The 19,892-nt window shown below is 37.7% G+C and overlaps 1 protein-coding gene across 8 annotated transcripts in view; it reads right to left on the bottom strand.

Moving 5' to 3' along the window:
- The window catches only part of UTRN (utrophin), a 545,759-nt gene that overhangs the window by 439,120 nt on the left and 86,747 nt on the right, over nucleotides 1–19,892 (bottom strand). For all 8 annotated transcript variants that reach the window (XR_009690701.1, XM_061130409.1, XM_061130407.1 and 5 more), the window contains one exon: nucleotides 476–537. Coding sequence is in view for 7 of the 8 variants with exons in the window: in XM_061130409.1 (XP_060986392.1) it covers nucleotides 476–537 (62 nt within the window). In the remaining variant the exon portion in view is untranslated. The remainder of the gene's footprint in view (nucleotides 1–475; nucleotides 538–19,892) is intronic.

Here is a 19,892-nt window from a genome sequence, read left to right as displayed (position 1 = left end):
GAATGCTGTTGTTATTTTTTTAGTCACTGAGTTCTGTCCGACTCTTTTGCAACCCCATGGACTGTAGCCCACCAGCCTCCTCCGTCCATGGGATTCTCCAGGCAAGAATGCTGGAGTGGGTTGCCATTTTCTTCTCCAGGGTATCTTCCCGACCCAGGGATTGAACCCGTGTCTCTTGCATCTCCTGCACTAGAAGGCGGATTCTTTACTGCTAAGCCACCCGGGAGGCCCCTAGAGAATGTTAGATAAAAATACAGAGCTTTTTACACCATGAATGTTTATACCATGACTTTTTTACACCAGAATTTCCATTTAAACTTATTATAGAGAGTAAACGAAAAATAAATGTATCTGTATACTCTGAAGATTTCTGTTAGGTCACATTTCCTGGGGAAAATTCACTGCACCTCCAACCAAACTCTATCAACCAGAATGAGGCATCTGAATCATCAAAGTTTTTGAAAGTCTCCATTACCTTTGAAAATCGAGCATTTATCCATTTGGTAAAGGTTTTCTTCTGCACATCATTGTGTTCATCTGTGGGAGGGAAAAGTAGAGAGAAGGGAAAATATTAGAGTTTATAATTTTACTTAGGTGCTAAATAAGATTATCTCCATCCTGGAGAGTTTTACATTGTCTCTTAGTAGAGTTCCTGAGGCACAATGATCCACAGTTAATGAAGAAGGGATGACGGACGAGTTCAGTATGTATGGAGTCTGCTGACAAACACCCATAGCAGAGGGAGGCCCAGGCACCTTTCCAGAGAAGCTGGCTTTCTCACCCCACATCTCAGCATGTTGCCACCAACCATTAAACCCACGTTCATGAGAAAAGAATCAAGACCTTGCTTTCAAAGCATTATATACATATACACACAGACTTTCTGTTGCATTTTGTTTAAATACAGTTTCAGCATGACAAAAATGTTATAGCGTGTTCAAGACAAAAAATGGAAGTTCTCTTTTAAAAAAAACTAAGAAATTCATGATTCCCCCTTTTCATACAATTCCTATAGAACAAAAACTACTATGAAGTTTAGAGCTAATTCTGTAACCCGTTTTCCTGTATTAAGACCGACATGACAAAGTTTTAATGATCTTATCTTTGTTTTTTTGTGTGTGTGAAATTTATTTATTTTTTTATTTTTTTATTTTTGATTAGTTGGAGGCTAATTACTTCACAACATTTCAGTGGGTTTTGTCATACATTGATATGAATCAGCCATAGAGTTACACGCATTCCCCATCCCATGATCTTATCTTTGAAAGCAATCTACACCCACCACTGGGCACACAGCCTGAGGAAACCATAACTGAAAAAGACACCTGTACCTCAGTGTTCATTGCAGCACTATTTACAACAGCTACGACAAGGAAGCAAGCTAGACGTCCATTTTCCCCAGGAAATGTGACCTAACAGAAATCTTCAGAGTATACAGATACATTTATTTTTCGTTTACTCTCTAGACGGATGAATGGATAAACAAGTTGTGGTACATATATATACAGTGGAATATTACTCAGCCATAAAAAGGAACGCAACTGAGTTAGTGCCAATGAGGTGGATGAACTTAGAGCCTACTAGACGGAGTGGAGTAAGTCAGAAAGAGAAAGACAAATATCATATATCAACACATATATAAGGAATCTAGAAAAATGGTACTGATGAACCTATCTGCAGGGCAGCAATGGAGATGCAGACGTAGAGAACACACTTGTGGACACAGGGTGGGAAGAATTGAGAGAGTGGCATTAAAACATATACATTACCATATGAAAAACAGACAGCCAGTGGAAACTTACACAGGGAGCTTAAATCCTACGCTCTGTGACAACCCAGAGGGGTGGGAGGGGATGGGAGATGGGAAGGAGATTTAAGAGGGAGGGGACGCACATATACCTATGGCTGATTGACGCTGATATACGGCAGAAACCAACACAATACTGCAAAGCAACTATCCTCCAATTAAAAATAAACAACCTCCCTAAAAAAATAAAAAGGAATCTACACAATTTACAGGCAGAGAAATCACAGCAGTTTTTTGTTTTGTTTTGTTTTGTTTTAATGACTAACTTTGGCTTGAATTACAAATTCATTTTTCAGGTCAAACAAAAAAAAAAAATTGACCTTAAAAAATCTAAAGCATCCTGAACTTCTTGAAGATGGGCAAAGTGATCTAGTTAGGTATAAGGAAGTCATGTAAAATGGGAGTTAACAATGCAAGGCCCTGTGAGGGCTGGTGCATACAAGTGGAAATACTTGGCAAAGAACTGGCATTGAGCTCTTTGCTGTTATTCTAGTTATAATTATTATTATAGCATACGTGTGAACAAGACAAAAATATCCATGTTACCTACCCTTTCTGTTACTTCTAATCATACCCTCTTCAATTGTTCCTCAATTTTATGTTAAAATGAGCAACAGTCATTGTTGGCATAAATCCTACAAAGGAGCATGTTAACCATCTGTGAGTTGTTCTAAAAGCTGTGTAAGGAGTATTTGGAATAATGCAGAAAGCTTGTGGTACTATCTGACCCCCCCCCCCAAACACACACACCTTGTTCCACTACTGTCCATGTAAGGAATATTTGGAACAATGCAGAAACTTTGTGGTACTATCTGAACACACACACCTTGTTCCACTACTGTCCATGTAAGGAATATTTGGAACAATGCAGAAACTTTGTGGTACTATCTGAACACACACACCTTGTTCCACTACTGTCCATGTAAGGAATATTTGGAACAATGCAGAAACTTTGTGGTACTATCTGAACACACACACACACACACACACACACACACACACACACACACACACACACCTTGTTCCACTACTGTCCATGTAAGGAATATTTGGAACAATGCAGAAACTTTGTGGTACTATCTGAACACACACACACACCTTGTTCCATTACTGTCCACTCTGCCAGGCTGCTTCCCACCTGAGAACAGTAAAATAGTAACAGAGAAGGCTCAAGTGCGCTCTGCCCTCAATGCATCAATTTCAAAGAACTGCCTTCAACACAGACCTCCTCACTCGTCTCTAACAGCATAATTACAAGTTTAACCACGACTTCACCAAGTTACTGGTATCTTTGGGCCTTATTCTGCTCTGGAAAGAGAGCTTGTAATTAAAAGGTCACTCCTGGAATAAATATAGCAACAGTTTCAGAAAAGAGTGCCCTTCTACAGATCCATAAAGGTAACTGGAGACTGACTCTGAGACACAAAGAGGGCAATGGATGAAAAAACTTCTCTCTAAGAAACTTCGTGTTGTCAACTGAGCTAAGACTTAGCCTTTCACAAAGGACAACACAGTCAGCATCAGCCTCAATTTCAGGCTTTCTACCATCTGATCAATGCCACATATGAGCCATTTATTAACCAAGAGGACTTGCTGACACACTCTGAATGTCCCAGCCTTGACCATCACATTGAAGAGAGACAGAGCTGAGATTATACACAGTATGTAAGGCAAGAGGAAGACACATCAGCCCGCACAGTGCTATACCAGCCCACTAATATGAATTTAATCTTAAATATCAGTGTTCAGAGTACTGGGCAAATCCAATTATTCTGCTATGAACAAAAATACATATAACGGTCATAACTATTACATTTTCTCAGTTCCATAAAATTCATTGAATCTAATAATTTTTACCAAATTATTGGGAATTTGGGAAATTCTGAGAAGCAAGTTTTATTTCACATTTTATTTCTGTTTTATTTTTCTACATTTCTACATTTTTTAACCTCTTTGCTGAGCATTTAACCTTCTTACTTTCAAAAAAACATGTTAAAATAGCTAATAAATACTATATGGGTTCCTCTCCAGAGATAATGTAAACAAAGAAATGAGTACCTATCACCTTACCAAATGATGATTGTGCAGTACTAAGTCATTTCAGTCATGTCTGAGTCTTTGCAACCCCATGGACTATAGCTCACCAGGCTCCTTTGTCCATGTGATTCTCCAGGCAAGAGTACTGAAATGGGTTGCCATGCCCTCCTCCAGGGGATATTCCCAACCCAGGGATCAAACCCTCATCTCCTGAGTCTCCTCCATTGGCAGGCAGGTTCTTTATCATTAGTGCCACCTGAGGAGCCCCCAAATGATAACTAAGAACCTTCAATTGTATCACATATAGAATGAGATCAACTATTTAAAATAGGTTCCCATCATACAGAGATGTTTGTAAAAATTAGAAGTTAATGTTTCTATAATAGTCTTTATCTTTGGTTCAAATAAAAGTCTGAACATGTGCCTAATTAAGTAAATAATATGAAATGAAGTTATTGTAGTTTAGTTGTGAAGTCATGTCCAATTCTTTTACGACTCCATGGATTACAGCCCGCCAGGTTCCTCTGTTCCCAGGCAAGAGTACTGGAATGGGCTACCATTTCCTTCTCCAGGGTATCTTTCCACCCAGGGATCAAACCCACGTCTCCTGCATTGGCAGGCAGGTTCTTCACCCGTGAGCCATCAGAAATAAAGTAGTGCCTTGTAAAAGATAAAATGTCTTGCATTCAAACTTTTTAAAAATACTCCAAACTTTATAAACACTCTTCTTTATTCATTTTCCTGATACAGTTAAAGGGGAAAAGAGGGATTTACATCTCAATAAGCCTTGATTTCACATTTCCCTTTTCATACACACACACACACACACACTAACACACAAACCTCTTGTTTTCTATCAGATTATTAATTCCTAAAGGAATAGGAATTAGCCTGCAGCTTTTCAATTATGAGATTTTTTTTAATGTAACAAATTTGGAACACTTACTTACTAGTATAGAACTGCCCTCCACACCACAAAAAATTAAGCTAACAACCTTGGCCCAAGTCAGTGCTTCAGGGCGACAGAAATTTGCTGGCAAAGTTGGTAGCATGACAACTAAAATCCTAAATCACGCTATTACGATCAGCCATTTTGATCATATATATAGAAATTTATACCAAATTTCAAATCTCAAATTTGTTCAGCTCTCCATTACAAGTAGTTATTTTAATGTTTCCAAAATAAAAATGTGTAAGCAGACAATACAAATTTACAGATAACTGGATTATTTATATGTGTATTAAGTGAGTATAATTTACATGCTAAATTTATTCTTTCAGGTTTCCAAACAAGTGTTTTCTTTATATTTGAATTTTAGAAAAAACATCTAACTTTTGAAAGCCTTTCTTGGCTTAGTAAATCTTACCCATTAATGACCTTTCTCCATTAGGGGGACAAACACGGGACTGAATTAGGAGAAGAAAAATGTGTTAAATCCCTTAAGGCTGATTTTCCAAATTCTTCCTCTAAATATTTTGCTCTTCTTAAAATGCTTTTGACAAGCTCACACAGATCCAAGGGCCGCTGCCCAGCCTGGAATTTTATTTTTGTGATGGGTAAGAGAAGTGAAGCAAGAAACATCAACAAAACCGCCTGATAAATCTTCCAGGAAACTAGCTTAAATTTTTTTCTCACTTCACCAGCTCAAAGGCACATCAAAAATTCTTTTAGCAGAACCTAGAAACAAATCTCAATTTAAATCTTAATCTATAATGTTTCTGTAAAAAATAATAATAATAATCCAACACTACAACCATAAAACATAATTCTGTATTTCCATAGGTCTATCTATATGTATATAGCATGAACACAAACGTCGGATAATTGCTGTAGAATATCATGTGGTTTCTCCCTTTGCCCCGCTGGTCCACAAGTCTGCTCCCTATGTCTTTGTTTTCATGCCGCCCTGCAGATACATTCATCAGTACCATCTTTCTAGATTCCTCATAAATGAGTTAATATATATTTGTCTTTCTGACTTACTTCACTCTGTATAATAGGCTCTAGGTTCATCCACCTCATGAGAACTGACTCAAATGTGTCCCTTTTCATGGCTGAGTAATATTCCATTTTACCTATGTACCACAGCTTCTCTACTGATCCATCTGTTGGCAGACATCTAGGTTGCTTTCATGTCCTAGCTATTGAAAATAGTGCTGAGGTGAACACTGGGGAACCTGTGTCTTTTTCAGTTATGGTTTTCTCAGGATATATGTCCAGTAGTGGGACTGTTGGGTCACTGGGTAGCTTTAGTCCTAGTTTTTTAAGGAATCTCCATAGAGATTGCTTTTTTTTTTTTTTTTTTTTGAGATTGCCTTTTTTAAAAAATATCTTTCTGCAGATATAATTCACATACCATACAAGCCAGCCATTTCAAGCATGCAATTTAATGAGTTTTGGTATATTAAAATGTCAATGTTTAAAACTGTGTAGAATATATATAACATAAAATCTGCTACTTTAATTTATTAAAGTACTCAATTTGCTAACATCAATTTCATTTACAATGTTGTGCAGCCATTCTCATTACTTACAAAATTTTTCATCCACCAAAACAGAAATTCTGTAACCATTTAGCAACACTTCTGCCATTCCCCTATTTCCCAGGCCCTGGTAACCTCTAACCCACTTTCTAATTCTATGCATTTAACCCATCTTAATATTTCACAGACGTGAATTCACACAACATCTGTCCCTTGGTGTCTGACTTATTTCACTTAGCATAATGTTTTCAAGATTCATTCATGTTGTAGTGTGTTTCAGAACCTCATTTCTTTTTTGTGGCTAGTCATAGTATATAGTAGTCATTGTATGTATATGCCACATTTTTTTACCCATTCATCTGTTGATAGACACTTGGGTTGTTTCTATCTTTCAGCGATTATAAATAATGCTACAATGAAAACTGTATACTAGCGTCTGTTCCAATCCCTGCTTTCAGTTCCCCTGGATATACACCTAGGAGTGGAATTGCTGGGTCATATGGTAATTCTATCTTTAGATTTTTGAGGAACTACTAAAATGTTCTCCATAGCAGGTGCATTATTTTATACTCCCACTAGCAAAGAGGCTGAAGTCCCTTACATAGCATGGTGTTCTATTTGCATATAACCGACATTCATCTTCCCATATACTCCAGGTCATCTTCAGGTTACTTAATAAAGTACCTAATAGAATGTACCTAAGAATAATAATAATACCTAATGATCTTCTTGGGTTGGGAATATCCCCCAGAGAAGGAAATGGCAACCCACTCCAGTATCCTTGCCTGGAAAATTCATAGACAGAGGAGCCTGGTGGGCTGCAGTCCACGAGGTCGCAAAGAGTCGGGCATGACTGAGCAACTAACGCTACTAGCGATGTATATGGGTTTCAAATTCTCCACATCCTCACTAACACTTTCTTTTTTAAAATTATTATTATTATAGCCATCATAGTAAGTGTGAAGTGGTATGTAATGCTCTGTATTTGCATTTCTCTAATGACTTAGTGATGCTGACCATAAAAAGTCATTTAAGAAACTCAAAAATTACCAAGCAAAATCTCCTAAATTTTGAAATTTCCTGAAGACTCTAAACTAGCCCAAGTTCAAAAGCATGCTACTACAAAGTGGCTAGGATTCAGAGACAGCTCTTTTGCACTTAATCCACACAAGATTGCAGAACAATTCATTTATTCCTCGAAGAATTATTTTCAGAATTTGATATAACCATTAATTCCTGTCCATCTTCTAATTCTAGAGTGTATTTCTCCTTGATGAGTTCCTCATGCTTTTTAAATGAATGTACAAGAATACAGGAGGAAATGTTTTCCTACTTTCATTCTTTATAGCTGCTAATCTTAACTGAAGAGTGTAAGTCCTAAAGGCACCTGGCATTGGCTGAAACCGTTATTGTGGAAGTATCCTTTGGAAAAACTCTTTACATCTTAGATATAAACATATTATATGTGTTGCTAATGCAGAAGAACAAGGAGAAAGAAACTGTAAACTTTACATACAAAACACTTCACTTTGGACTTCTGTCCTGAAGAGTAAGAGAGTTTTATTAAAATCACTGGAAATATCACAGAATAAGGAGAGGTTATTTAGGAGGAACTAAATGAGTCATAAAGATGATGAGTCACTGTCATGAAAAGTCTATAGAAAACTAATTTTTTCTTAATGATTGACAAAAGTTAGACTAATTAAAATTTTTTCTGTTAACTTTGATTCTTCACTTTATTCCAGCTAAATAAAGATCTGTTGTGTTCTAAAAACTGTCTTCAGTTCAGTTCAGTCGCTCAATCGTGTCCGACTCTTTGCGGCCCCATGAACCGCAACATACCAGGCCTCCCTGTCCATCACCAACTCCCGAAGTCTACCCAAACTCATGTCCATTAAGTCAGTGATGCCATCCAACCATCTCATCCTATCGTTCCCTTCACCTCCTACCCTGTCTATGAACCCTCAAAAAACTATTTCCTAAAAATACATCTCAAGATGTAGAAAATCCATGCAGTAAGTTTCCATGAAAATTCTCTTAAAGAATCCCCAGGCACATTTTTAAGTTGACAACTAATATTTATAGTCAATTTAAATACTGAAACAGACATTAAGTCCTAGCACACTGTTAACAAGGTGCAAACCTAGATCATTCAATTATAGAAAATGACTCCTCTATTCCCTAATTGGCAAAACTAACTCCCATTGTAAAACTAATCAGCTAAATCAGACATAATTTCTGACATGGAAAGTCTGACTTTGTTTTTCTATTTAAAGACACATTTGGATTTTAAATATTCCATAATAAAGAACCTACAATTTTAAAAAATTAAAATGAAATAAAATAAAAACCACTTTCAGGGAATTCCCTTGTGGTCCAGTAATTAGGATTCAGGGTTTTCACTACCAGGGCCTGGATTCAATCTCTGGTTGGGGAACTAAGATCCGGCAAGCCTCGCGGTGTGGTCAGATAAATAAATAAAATTTCAAAGAATTTTAGAAAATTAAAACTACTTTCACATGTACTCCAGGGCAACAACTCAATTCAGAACTCTGATTCTAAGGTGAGCGGATGGATGAATGGATGGACGGCCGGATGGATGGATGGATGGATGGATGGATGGGAGGACAGAAAGAGGCACAACGCCTGGCCCCAGGTACAATAAGTCACTGACTATTTTAATAATTCTTAAGGAAGTGTTCTTTGCTTTGCATTCTTAAACTGCCCTGTGTTTGGAGCATCACAATAATGCAGCCCAGTAAGATAGATGGAGGGTAAGAAGTATGCCCTCCTCTTGAAAACTTCAGGAGGAGAATCCTAGAAGGAAAGACAGGAAAGCAGAAAGCAGGTACCTGAGATGCCTCCTCAGGTGGCTTAAACAACTTGGAAAAGTTGGCCACAAGGGGACACACACATTCCAGTGGGCAAACCCCTCCAGGGGCTTGCTCACAGTTGTCCCAACCCAAGATAACACTCCAGAGATGATGAGCTGTAATTTAATTAAAAGGCTAAACTCCAGAGGTGGCTGCTACAAAGGCATCAATTATCTTTGTTTCCATTAACACCAGAGCCTTTGCTAATTAATTTAATGAATGTGAGAAATGTGCTTTTTCTGTGGCTTGAGAACTGGCATAATTAGAAGGTTGGAAACAATCTCCCACTAGTGACTTTAGTGTTATTCAATGAATGTGAATGGGCCGAAATATTTTACAGACGTGTCCGAACATCAATTAAGCAACTGAAATCTAACAAGTCTAGGAGGCCCTGCCCTCAGCCATGAGCTGGGAGGGTCCTAGTTATCCAGCGCTGTCTATAAGTGTACCTAAATTGTTTCTCTAAACCAGCACTGTCCAACAGAAAGACACATAATTTTAAATTTTCTAGTAGCCACATTAAAAAAAAAAAAAAGAGGTAAAAATAATTTCAGTATTGTTATTTAACCCAATATATCCAAAATAGTATCATTGCAACATATATTCAATATTTTTAAAACTATTGATATCTTAACATTCTTTTTTCTTACTGTCTTTGAAATTCAGTGTGTATCTCACACCTTTAGCATGTTTCAGCTTGCACCAGTCACAACAGCCTTCACACTGCATTGCACAGGTCTAGAATATTGCCGCATCTCTTGCAACTAAAACCTCATGTCCTTCAAAAGGAGAGGGCACCAAGCTCATGAAACAGGCTGAATGAACTTTTTTTGAGCCTGCTTGCTAATAATGATTGTTTAATGAATGCCAATGTTCACGCCAGGTATGGCCCAAAAGTTGCCTTCATTTTAACCCTGATGGTGGGACAATGGTTACCCTTCACACCCTACTTTTAAGCACTTGGAGCTAGTATTATTGAGCAAAAATAAAGCAGAAATTTTCAGTTGGGCATGACCAAATTGGTCTTGTTCATTTTGTAAGACTTTTAGTCCAAGAAATAGACAGTAAGGATAGGAAATATTTCTAAGTTGTTCTTACATTCATCATTTAGTTTTAATATTTTCTTCTTTTTCAATGGAAATTAATTGTTCATCTATTTTGAGGAAAACATTGTACAAAGAAACAGATGGTGACACTTACTGATCACCAGACAAATTCTACTGGTCCCAAAAAAGATCCAAGTGCTGCTTTTAAGAAGCTATCAAGGGGAGGTGTGTCAAGAAGAACTGGGAGACGGGCGTGAGGCAAGTACATAAGTAACAGATGGACAATTATAACTAATATATTAGGGGTGTGTGTGTTAGTTGCTCAGTCATGTCCAACTCTTTGTGACCATAGCCCAACAGGCTCCTCTGTCCACGGGATTTCCCAGGCAAGAATATTGGAGTCGGTTACCATTCCCTTCTCCAGGGGATCTTCCGGACCCAGGGATGGAACCCAGATGTCCCACATTGCAAGCAGATTCTTTACCATCTGAGCCACCAGGGATGCCCATATATTAGGTACAAATATATTTATAAATTCAGAGGAAAATGTTTCTTCTTGATGGAGGTGAGGAGGAGATCAGGGAAGAATTCAAGGAAAAAGTTACATTTGAATTAGGCCTTGAATTGACATGTTAAAAGCATATATAAATGGTGGGGGGTGGGGGGGGAGGGCATTCGTGGAAGACACTAGCTGAAGCAAACAAAGTCTTAGAGGCATGAAAAGAACAGGACAGGCAGACAAAAATGCGAGCCCTTTCTCTGGCTGGATGATTATGGACCGGAGTTGCAATGCCCCAGTCTCCTCTGTCCATGGGGTTCTCCAGGAAAGAATACTGGAGTGGGTTGACATGCCCTCCTCCAAGGGACCTTCCTAACCCAGGGATCAAACCCACGTCTCATGTCTCCTGCATTGGCATGCGGGTTCTTTACCAGTAGCGCCACATGGGAAGCCCAGAAGGTCAGTAGTGTCTCTATATTAGAGAAAAAAAGCACCAGAAGAGAAATGGATTAGGAAAGGAAATTCTCTTCACCTAATGAGTTAGAGGTTAGCAGGATATTTGGGTGAAGATACCAAGCAGGATTAGGGCAAACGGGAGAGAGTCTTCACATAGAGGAGACCATCTCAGAAGCTCAAGTTTTCAGAAGACATATCCCACAGTTCGAAAGAAAGTTATCGGAACTGCTGGGGAAAATGAGGCCTGAAAAAAAGATAAGTGAACTTAACCCCTAAGACCAGCCGGCATACGATGCTATGAGGGAACAGGGAAGCTGGGCTGGCAGACCCGCAAATTATTACAAGTTTCCTGGTGCAATATGACAATATCTATATTAAAATATTTTTAAATTACATAACCATTGACCCAGAAATTCTGAGAATTCATCTTACGAAATCATTAGACACACAAGTATTTAGATATCTTTAAAAGGATGTTTTTCAAAACATTCTTCATAATTGCAAAAAACATTAAAGTTATTCTAAATGTTCACCCTTGGGCATTATTTAGAAGTATATTTTCATACATAAATGCAAACATCAAAAGTGATACTAAAGAAGAATATATTAAGACCATGGGAAGATTTTTCACACTATATTAAGGAATAAAAGCGCAGGCCGAAGAGTACACACAAGGAGTCATTTATATAATATAACCCAAAAGGCAAGAGCCAAAACATTAGCACTGTTTATTTCTCAGAAGAGCCTGAGAGACTCTTATAGTCTACTATATTTTTAATTTCTGAAATACATAATATTTTACACATAATACACATAATTTTCTTTAAAACACTGACCCTGCAAAAGGTATGTTTTTCTCCATTTCAATGTGCACAAGTAGAAAGGTTAGAGAATTTAGCAGCTATAAAAATAAACCAGGCTGGGAGGAGGCCTGCCTGCCTGTCGGTCTGCTTTGGACGGGGATGGTGAGAATAAAGAGACTTCCGTGTGTTTGTAATTACACGCAGACAGGAAGGATCTAGTGGGGAGGGAGAGATGGTAGATGCCAACACTCAGTACCCGAGAAGGGTTCCCTCAGGGAGCCAAACCCCAGAGGATGAATGAGAGAAATGTATCAGAAACCACACTTTCTAAATTAGATGTAGTTAAGGGCACATATTTCTAAAAATGAAATTCTCCAGGTTAAATTGCTTTTACTTGTATCTGCCTGTCCAGTGAGTTTTCCACTCCAGTCTGAAGAGATTATCAGACAGATGTAAAATAAAGGTGCCTAAGTTGGTCCATCTCTCCCCACCTTCTAGTCTATTCACTGTGGAAACACTGTTGAAGAGGAAGTTCCATCATTTAAAATACACCATTTGCAATAAATTCAAGTATATCTAAGCAAAATGATCAGTGTACTGATCAGTTAGGAAGATGAGAAGATAAAATGTAAGATTAAGGCAAAACAGAATGTTAACCATAGTTCAGGGCTTCCCTTATAGCTCAGTTGGTAAAGGATCTGCCTGCAATGCAGGAGACCTAGGTTCAGTTCCTGGGTCGGGAAGATCCCCTGGAGCAGGAAACAGCAACCCACTCCAGCATTCTTGCCTGGAGAATCCCATGGACAGAGGAGCCTGTCAGGCTACAGTCCATGGGGTCAAAAGAGTCAGACACAACTTAGCAACTAAAGAGAAGAGAGATCCACAGTTCACACAAGCTACCTAGACTTTATAAAAAGCCTAATATTATACTCACTTTGAGAAAAAGAACATATACCTGGGAGAAAAAGAAGTATTTGTCCTTTGTTCATGTACTCTGATGAAATACCATGTAGTGCAAATGCAATTTTTAAATTAAAAAAAAAAAAAATCCAGTATATCAGAAGTAGCTTTTTGAACTTTTTTTCTCTATTTTAGAATGTTTTAACATCGAGCCACAAGTTAAAATCAAGATGTAAGATAATTTTTAAAAAAGGAAATCATTTTACTAAATTTTCAAAATGGCAAGTCCATTAAAATACAATCCTTTACCCAAGATAAATATTTATAATAAGCAGGAAGAAAATGCCAGAAAGGAACACTATGTTTCCCCTTAAAAACTCAGGGGTAAAGATTTTTCCCATGAACCTCAGAGTTAGGAAATCAGCCCGTGAAACACAGCACTCTTTGCTTAAAGGTATATAAATTGAAAGTTAATAAACAAAACAAATTAAATATAGCCTTATGTTGAAAAATGCATATTTCCTCATTTTCAGTTTACATAACTAGTTAAGTTCACAGGAGTTATTAACAATTTTTATTGAAAAGCTTGTTCAGGTAGGGTTAGACAAAGGAGCTAAAAGATAATATCTAGAGTATGAACAAGATAAGAAACCACTCCCCAGCACACTAAAGTTATCGTCTATGATCATTTATCCTCTAAAATCACTGTTGAAAATTAGGATCCTGCTTCAAATTAGCACTGTCTTTATTTAATAGTTATAATGTGGGTCTGATTTTTTTGCTGTTTCTAAAAATTCAGTCTGGAATTGCAAACTTGGCAATTATTTCTGTATATCATAGCTCTTCCTTCTCTTTGTTTTAAATGTACCGCATTAAAGCATCAAAGTGGGCTTCCCTGGTGGCTCAGATAGTAAAGAATCTGCCTGCAATGTAGGAGGCCGGGGTTCGATCCCTGGGTTGGGAAGATCCCCTGGAGAAGGGAATGGTAACCCACTCCAGTATTCTTACTTGGAAAATCCCATACAGAGAGGAGCCTGGCAGACTACAGTCCATGGGGTTGCAAAGAGTCAGACACGACTGACTGACTAATAAAGCATCAATAAGTCTAGATCAATTTAACTTGAAGATTAATTTAATCAATTTAGTTGATGATTAGAAGAAAATCATGCTTGCTTTTCTGAAATAAATTATTTTATAGCTAGTAATTAGAATTATATCTTCTCTCCTCTTCCATCATTTTGGACTGAAAAGTCTTAATCATTTTAGTCAGTTTTATAAAAACACCAAAAGCATTTGCTCCAAGACTTGTGCTTCCTTACTAGATCTCTCTCACTCTAAAATCATTTCTAAAGTAGGAGACCAATAGTCCCTGTGCACAGTCAAAACAGCTTTGCAAAGAAAGGACAATGTTTTCTGCTTTCTCCCGTATTTCCTTCCTAATGACACCCTAACAACTAGGGTCCTTTGACCTTGCAGAAGCCCAATGACAGAGTCTTCTGAGAACACTGCAATTGCTACCTCTCTTCCATCATCCTAGACATTCTATTGGAAAACAGAATTCATGATGACAAAGTTCTTTTGGAATTAGCAAGAGAGTGAATCAAACAAAAAAGATTTGGACAGATAATCTTTCTTCAAAGGATTAGCACTTCCCTCAGGACAACAGTAAACTAGCAAACCTGACTGAACCTGAGTTTAAAGCACACACAATAATATGCCCAAAAGAATTGAAAACAGAACCTTGAAGAAACATCTGCACACCCATATTCATAGCAGTATTATTCACAATAGTTAAAAAAATGGAAGCAACCCAAGTTTCCACCCATGGATGAAATGGATAAACAAAACATGACATATACAGACAATGAAATATTACTCGCCCTTCAAAAAGGAGAAATTCTGCACTGTATGGCATGGATAAACCTTGAGGACATTTTTAAAACAAAGTCTCAAGAAGAAAAATACTGTGTGATTCCATTTATATGAGGTGCATACAGTAGTCAGATTTATAAAAACAGAAAGTAGAATGGTGGTTTCCAGAGACTAGGGGAGAGTCAGGAATTGGGAGTCATTGTTTAATAGGTACAGAGTTTCCATTTTCCAAGATAAAAAGAGTTATAGAGGTGGATGGTGGTCATAGTTACACAATGTAAATGTACTTAATACCACTGAACTGTTCACTTAGAAGTGATCATGATGGTAAATTTTATGCTGAGTATTGCATCACAAAGAAAAATGGGGGGGGGGGGGGTGGGGAGCACATCAATAACCATTTTCATTTCTATTTTCAAATCAAAAACCTGACTTTCAAAGAAGAGATATTTAGTATGTCTCAATGCATATATTCCCCAACAAGACAAATGAAATTTTTCTTGGTTTCAATTTCAACTTTTGAAAGCCATATTTTTAACATAGTCCCTTGAATATAAAGGCAGGTATTATGAATTCTAGAATCAGACTTGTTTTTCACTATGACCACACCTCTAGTCATCTTACTTCAGAGGGAAACACTGGTTCAAACCCAGGGTGGGAGATACTGCAGGCTTCCTACTCAGTCATCCTTTTCCCGTCCTTGCTTTCATGTCTAATTTCACTTTTTTTTTTTTCCCTTGAAGCAAGTTAGTCATTTATAACACTCATCTCCCCCTGAAACTAAGGATAACCATATGGCCCAGTTTGGACTGATGGTGAGCCAAAAGCCATGAGCATAAATCATTCCAGGATCAGACCTTCCAGCCTCAGTCAGGCCTGCAACCCTGGCCAACACACTGCCTGCAACCTCATGAGAGATGCTGGGCCACAACCACCAAGCAAAGCCACTCCCAAATTCCTGACCAAAGAAACGGTATGAGATAATAAATATTTGTTGTTTCAAACTGCTAAAGGCTGGGATGATTTGTTAGACAGCAATGGGTAACTAATATAGATTTGATGCTAAGTTTCAGAGTAATTTGTTATGCAGCAAGAGATAAATAACACAGCAGGTATCCAGCCATCGATCTGACACCTGCACAGACTCATTTCAAATTGAACACATCTGAAACTGAACTGCTGGTCTTCTCTGAAATCAATTCTGTCCAGTCTTTCTTAACTCAGAGCCTGACAGCTTCATCCATTTGCTTTTTTATGCCAGGACCCTGAAACCAATCCCTGGCATTCCACAATCTATCTTATACCACAATCTATCACCAAATTTGGTTGGTCCCAATTCCTAAATATACTTTAACTCTAGCCACAATTCTTCATCTCCCAGCCATCTCCAGTTCAGGCTACTGTCATCTCCTGCTTGGAATCCACTAATCTAAAACCAATAATCTGGCACCATCTCTTAATTTCTATTCTTGTTCCTTTCCAATACACTTTATAAATGTAGCCAGCTTAAGAATGAACTTTGGAACAATCAAGTTAACATGGTTTACAAAGCTCTGGACCTTCTGACCCTTACCTATACAGAGTCTTATCTTGCATGCCTTCTCCTCCTCTCTGCAGCTCCAATCAGTGGCCTCTGTGTTTCTCAGATGTACCCAGCCCTTTCTTACCCCAGGTTATTTGATCATGCTGCTATGTCTACTGAGAGCCCATTTTCAACCTGCTGAACCCATATGGGTATTTCAGGTCTAATATTAAACATCTTTTCTTCAGAGCAGACTTCTAACTTCCCCAATCTTTCAAAGTATCCAGTTTTCTTTTGCACCCTATATCTATCTGAATTTGATTACATTTTGATTTGTGTAAGCCCATTAGGGCAAGAAAAGTCTACTTTGATCACCATAGTATACCCAGCTCCCAATACAGGTTGTCAATTTTAAAACTTATTGAGTGGATGTATTTAATGTGTTCATTAAGTTCAAACAAACTATATTTTGACTATAATTTAATCTAGACTTAATAACTGTCCACTCCAATAAAATAACATGAATTTGTTATATCTATGGCCTTTCTATCTATCCATCTGCAAAATATTAAAACCATGATCACTGAGATGACCCAGATTCTCTTTCTCATTTCCTCTTATCCACGTGCTTAAAGATCATTTTATTATTGGCAAAGAATGAAAATGTGACTTCTAGAAACATTAAAAAGAAGAAGCGCAAGAATTAAAATAGCCCCTAAAGGCAGACAAGAAAAGTAATTCTAAAGCTCATTAGAAAACTAAATTGACCCCTGATTCATCTAAACAAGAACATTTTATCCTGGTGCTTAGAGTTTTGATGAACAATCATTTCCCTTTCCAAAGCTTGGCTGATTTATAAAGGCAGGAGGATCATGACTCTGCACAAGATGATTTTGTGATGAAGAAATCAGAGACCTGCTGATGGGAGAACCAAGAAATACTAATAAGGGCACGCCGGAGCACAGCATAAAGCAACCATCCCCGTTACTCACTGCCAGTAAGTACTACCCTGACTTGCAACCAGAGAAGGAGCAGTCTGGGAGCAGACACTGTGGGTTCCGAGGCCAAGCCACACACAGTGAGACAACAATGTCGGCAGCAACTAACCAGAGACGAAACTGTGCAATGCTTTCCCCTGTAATCATACACACTGGCCATCAGCCCCGCTGCAGGACTAAACTCCAAGATCACACGGGTATATAATACAAAGGCATCATGGTGCCAAACTTTCACGAACAGCACACATATTTTGACTTAATAGATCTATATGAATACACAATAGTAGAATACAACCGCAATTATACATACAGTGCATGGGGTCGCAAAGAGTCAGACACAACTGAGCGACTTTCACTTTACTTCACTTCATTCGTATAATACATGTTATGATATATTACACACATACACACAGAATGCAAAGTTTTTCACTTCACTGAAAGCGAAGTTTTAATAAAAGAATTTAATCAAAGACACCTATGGCAGTCGTATACATAATTTTTTAATGTATAAAGTACCGGAGCTCACTGATTAAACTATTTTTGCTTAATAATAAGAAGAAGAAAAATAACATTTAGGATATTATTACAGAAATTCTCAAATCAAAACAATAACCATATAAAATGTATTCATACATAAAAATATTTTAGTGTTAATACACATGTTAAACTTACGACTTATAAAAAGGCTGCTACCCTTTGTTGGGGGGTTGGGAATCATGCCACAAAACTGCCATGCAGAAGGTGGTGACCAGCAGCTTGTGCACTAGAGCAAAAAAAAGGGACCCCCAGGCATGAGCCAGGCAGGAGACAGGAAACAAGGATACCAGTTTTTAAAGCCAACAGGAGATACACTCCAACCAGCAAGCAAGACCAAAGCACCCAATTGGCAGGGCAACCAGGTGGGTTCCCACTAGGAAAGAAAGAGTCAGTGTAGCAGCTCTATCAGAGGTCAAAGTGAAATAGCAAATTAATAGCCAGGCAAACCACACTGAGTAGAGATATATAATAATCAAAGACAAGTCAGGCAAGGTCACACATTCAAACAAAGAGCCTGGCCAAAAAAAAAAAAAAAGATAACATGACACCCAGCTACAAGGAAACTGAAATGATCTTGTGTTAATATGGATAGTAATGAAATTAGAACATCCTATAAGCTTGAAGGAGTAAATCTAGAAACGAAAGTTACAGCTCAGATCAATTTCATATCCTATAACAGGCAGATACTATGCATTTCCTTAGCCATAAGCAAATATTCTAACATGTTATAAACTAGAATGTATTACAGTTTGTATACTTGCATAAATACCATTTAATCCTGAAAACCATGAAATGCTCTCAAGTTTCACCTAATTAGTCCTAAAAGGATCAGTGTTGAGGATAAGGTAGACATATGCAAGATCTCCTGGAGAAGAGAATGGTTACCCACTCCAGTAGTCTTGCCTGGAGAATCCCACAGATAGAGGAACCTGGTGGGCTACAGTCCATGGAGTCGCAAAGTCAGACATGACTGAGCGACTAACACTTGTAACCTTGTAAGTGTTATTCCAGATAACTGACTACAGAAAGAAAAGACTCAATTTTTACATATATTTTATTTTTAAAAATGTAAAAATAAATCCAAGTATGATTATGTTAGCATGTTGTACTACTACAAGTCCCATACTATGTAGCTACTGCCAGAAGGAGAAAAATTCCTAGTCTAAGAGTGGGAGGAAAAATATTGAAAGGAGATTTCATCAAGATTGAGGAATTCTAGATTATCTTATTCTTGATTTTTCTGCTTTCTATTCATTACAAGAGTGGACTTCATTACAAGTCCAATCAGAAAAATCAAATGAAAGAGAGTAAAAAGAAAAAAAAAATCTATCAATAAAAATGTCATATGACTTGCCAAGAAGTATTCTATTTTATCTAAAAAGATGCAGTGGAAGCAAATGGAAAAAGACACGCCAACGGTAATCCAAAGGCTTTTCTTCACAGAACCTGTTCACAAATGCAAATCTTAAAAGACATTGTGCAAGCACCAAATTACAAGTATTTGTGTAATTTGAAGAAGAGAACTAGAAATAATATGAGCACATTACAAGCAATTGCTCTTTTATGATGATGATAGCAATGGCAGAAGTATATGTGCAGAGTTCTTACAATGTAAGGGAATGGTATCACTCCCTCGTATTATTTTTTGGTCAGTTGAGATATAATTCACAAGTCACAAATCCATCCATTTAAACTATATAATTCAGTGGGCTTTAGTATATTTACAAAGTTGTGCAACAGTCATCTAATTCCAGAACATTTTCATTATTCCCAAAACTCTGTACCCTTTATCAGTCACTCCCCATTCCCTCCCCCTCCTGAAGCCCTAGGCAACCACTAGTCTACTTCCTACGGATATTCCTATTCTAGACAATTCATATAAATAGATCACATGGTATGTGATCTTTTGTGCCAGGCTTCCTTCATTTAGCATTATGTTCCTAAGGTTCATGTTTATATCAATACTACATTGCTTTTTATGGCTAAATAATGTTCAATTGTATGAATGCATGTATGCGCTCAGTCGTGTCCAACTCTTCGCGGCCCCATGGATTGTAG

This window comes from Dama dama, chromosome 26 (genome assembly GCF_033118175.1).
Source record: "Dama dama isolate Ldn47 chromosome 26, ASM3311817v1, whole genome shotgun sequence".
NCBI classification, from domain to species: domain Eukaryota; kingdom Metazoa; phylum Chordata; class Mammalia; order Artiodactyla; family Cervidae; genus Dama; species Dama dama.
This window is presented reverse-complemented; position numbering and strand designations above follow the sequence as displayed.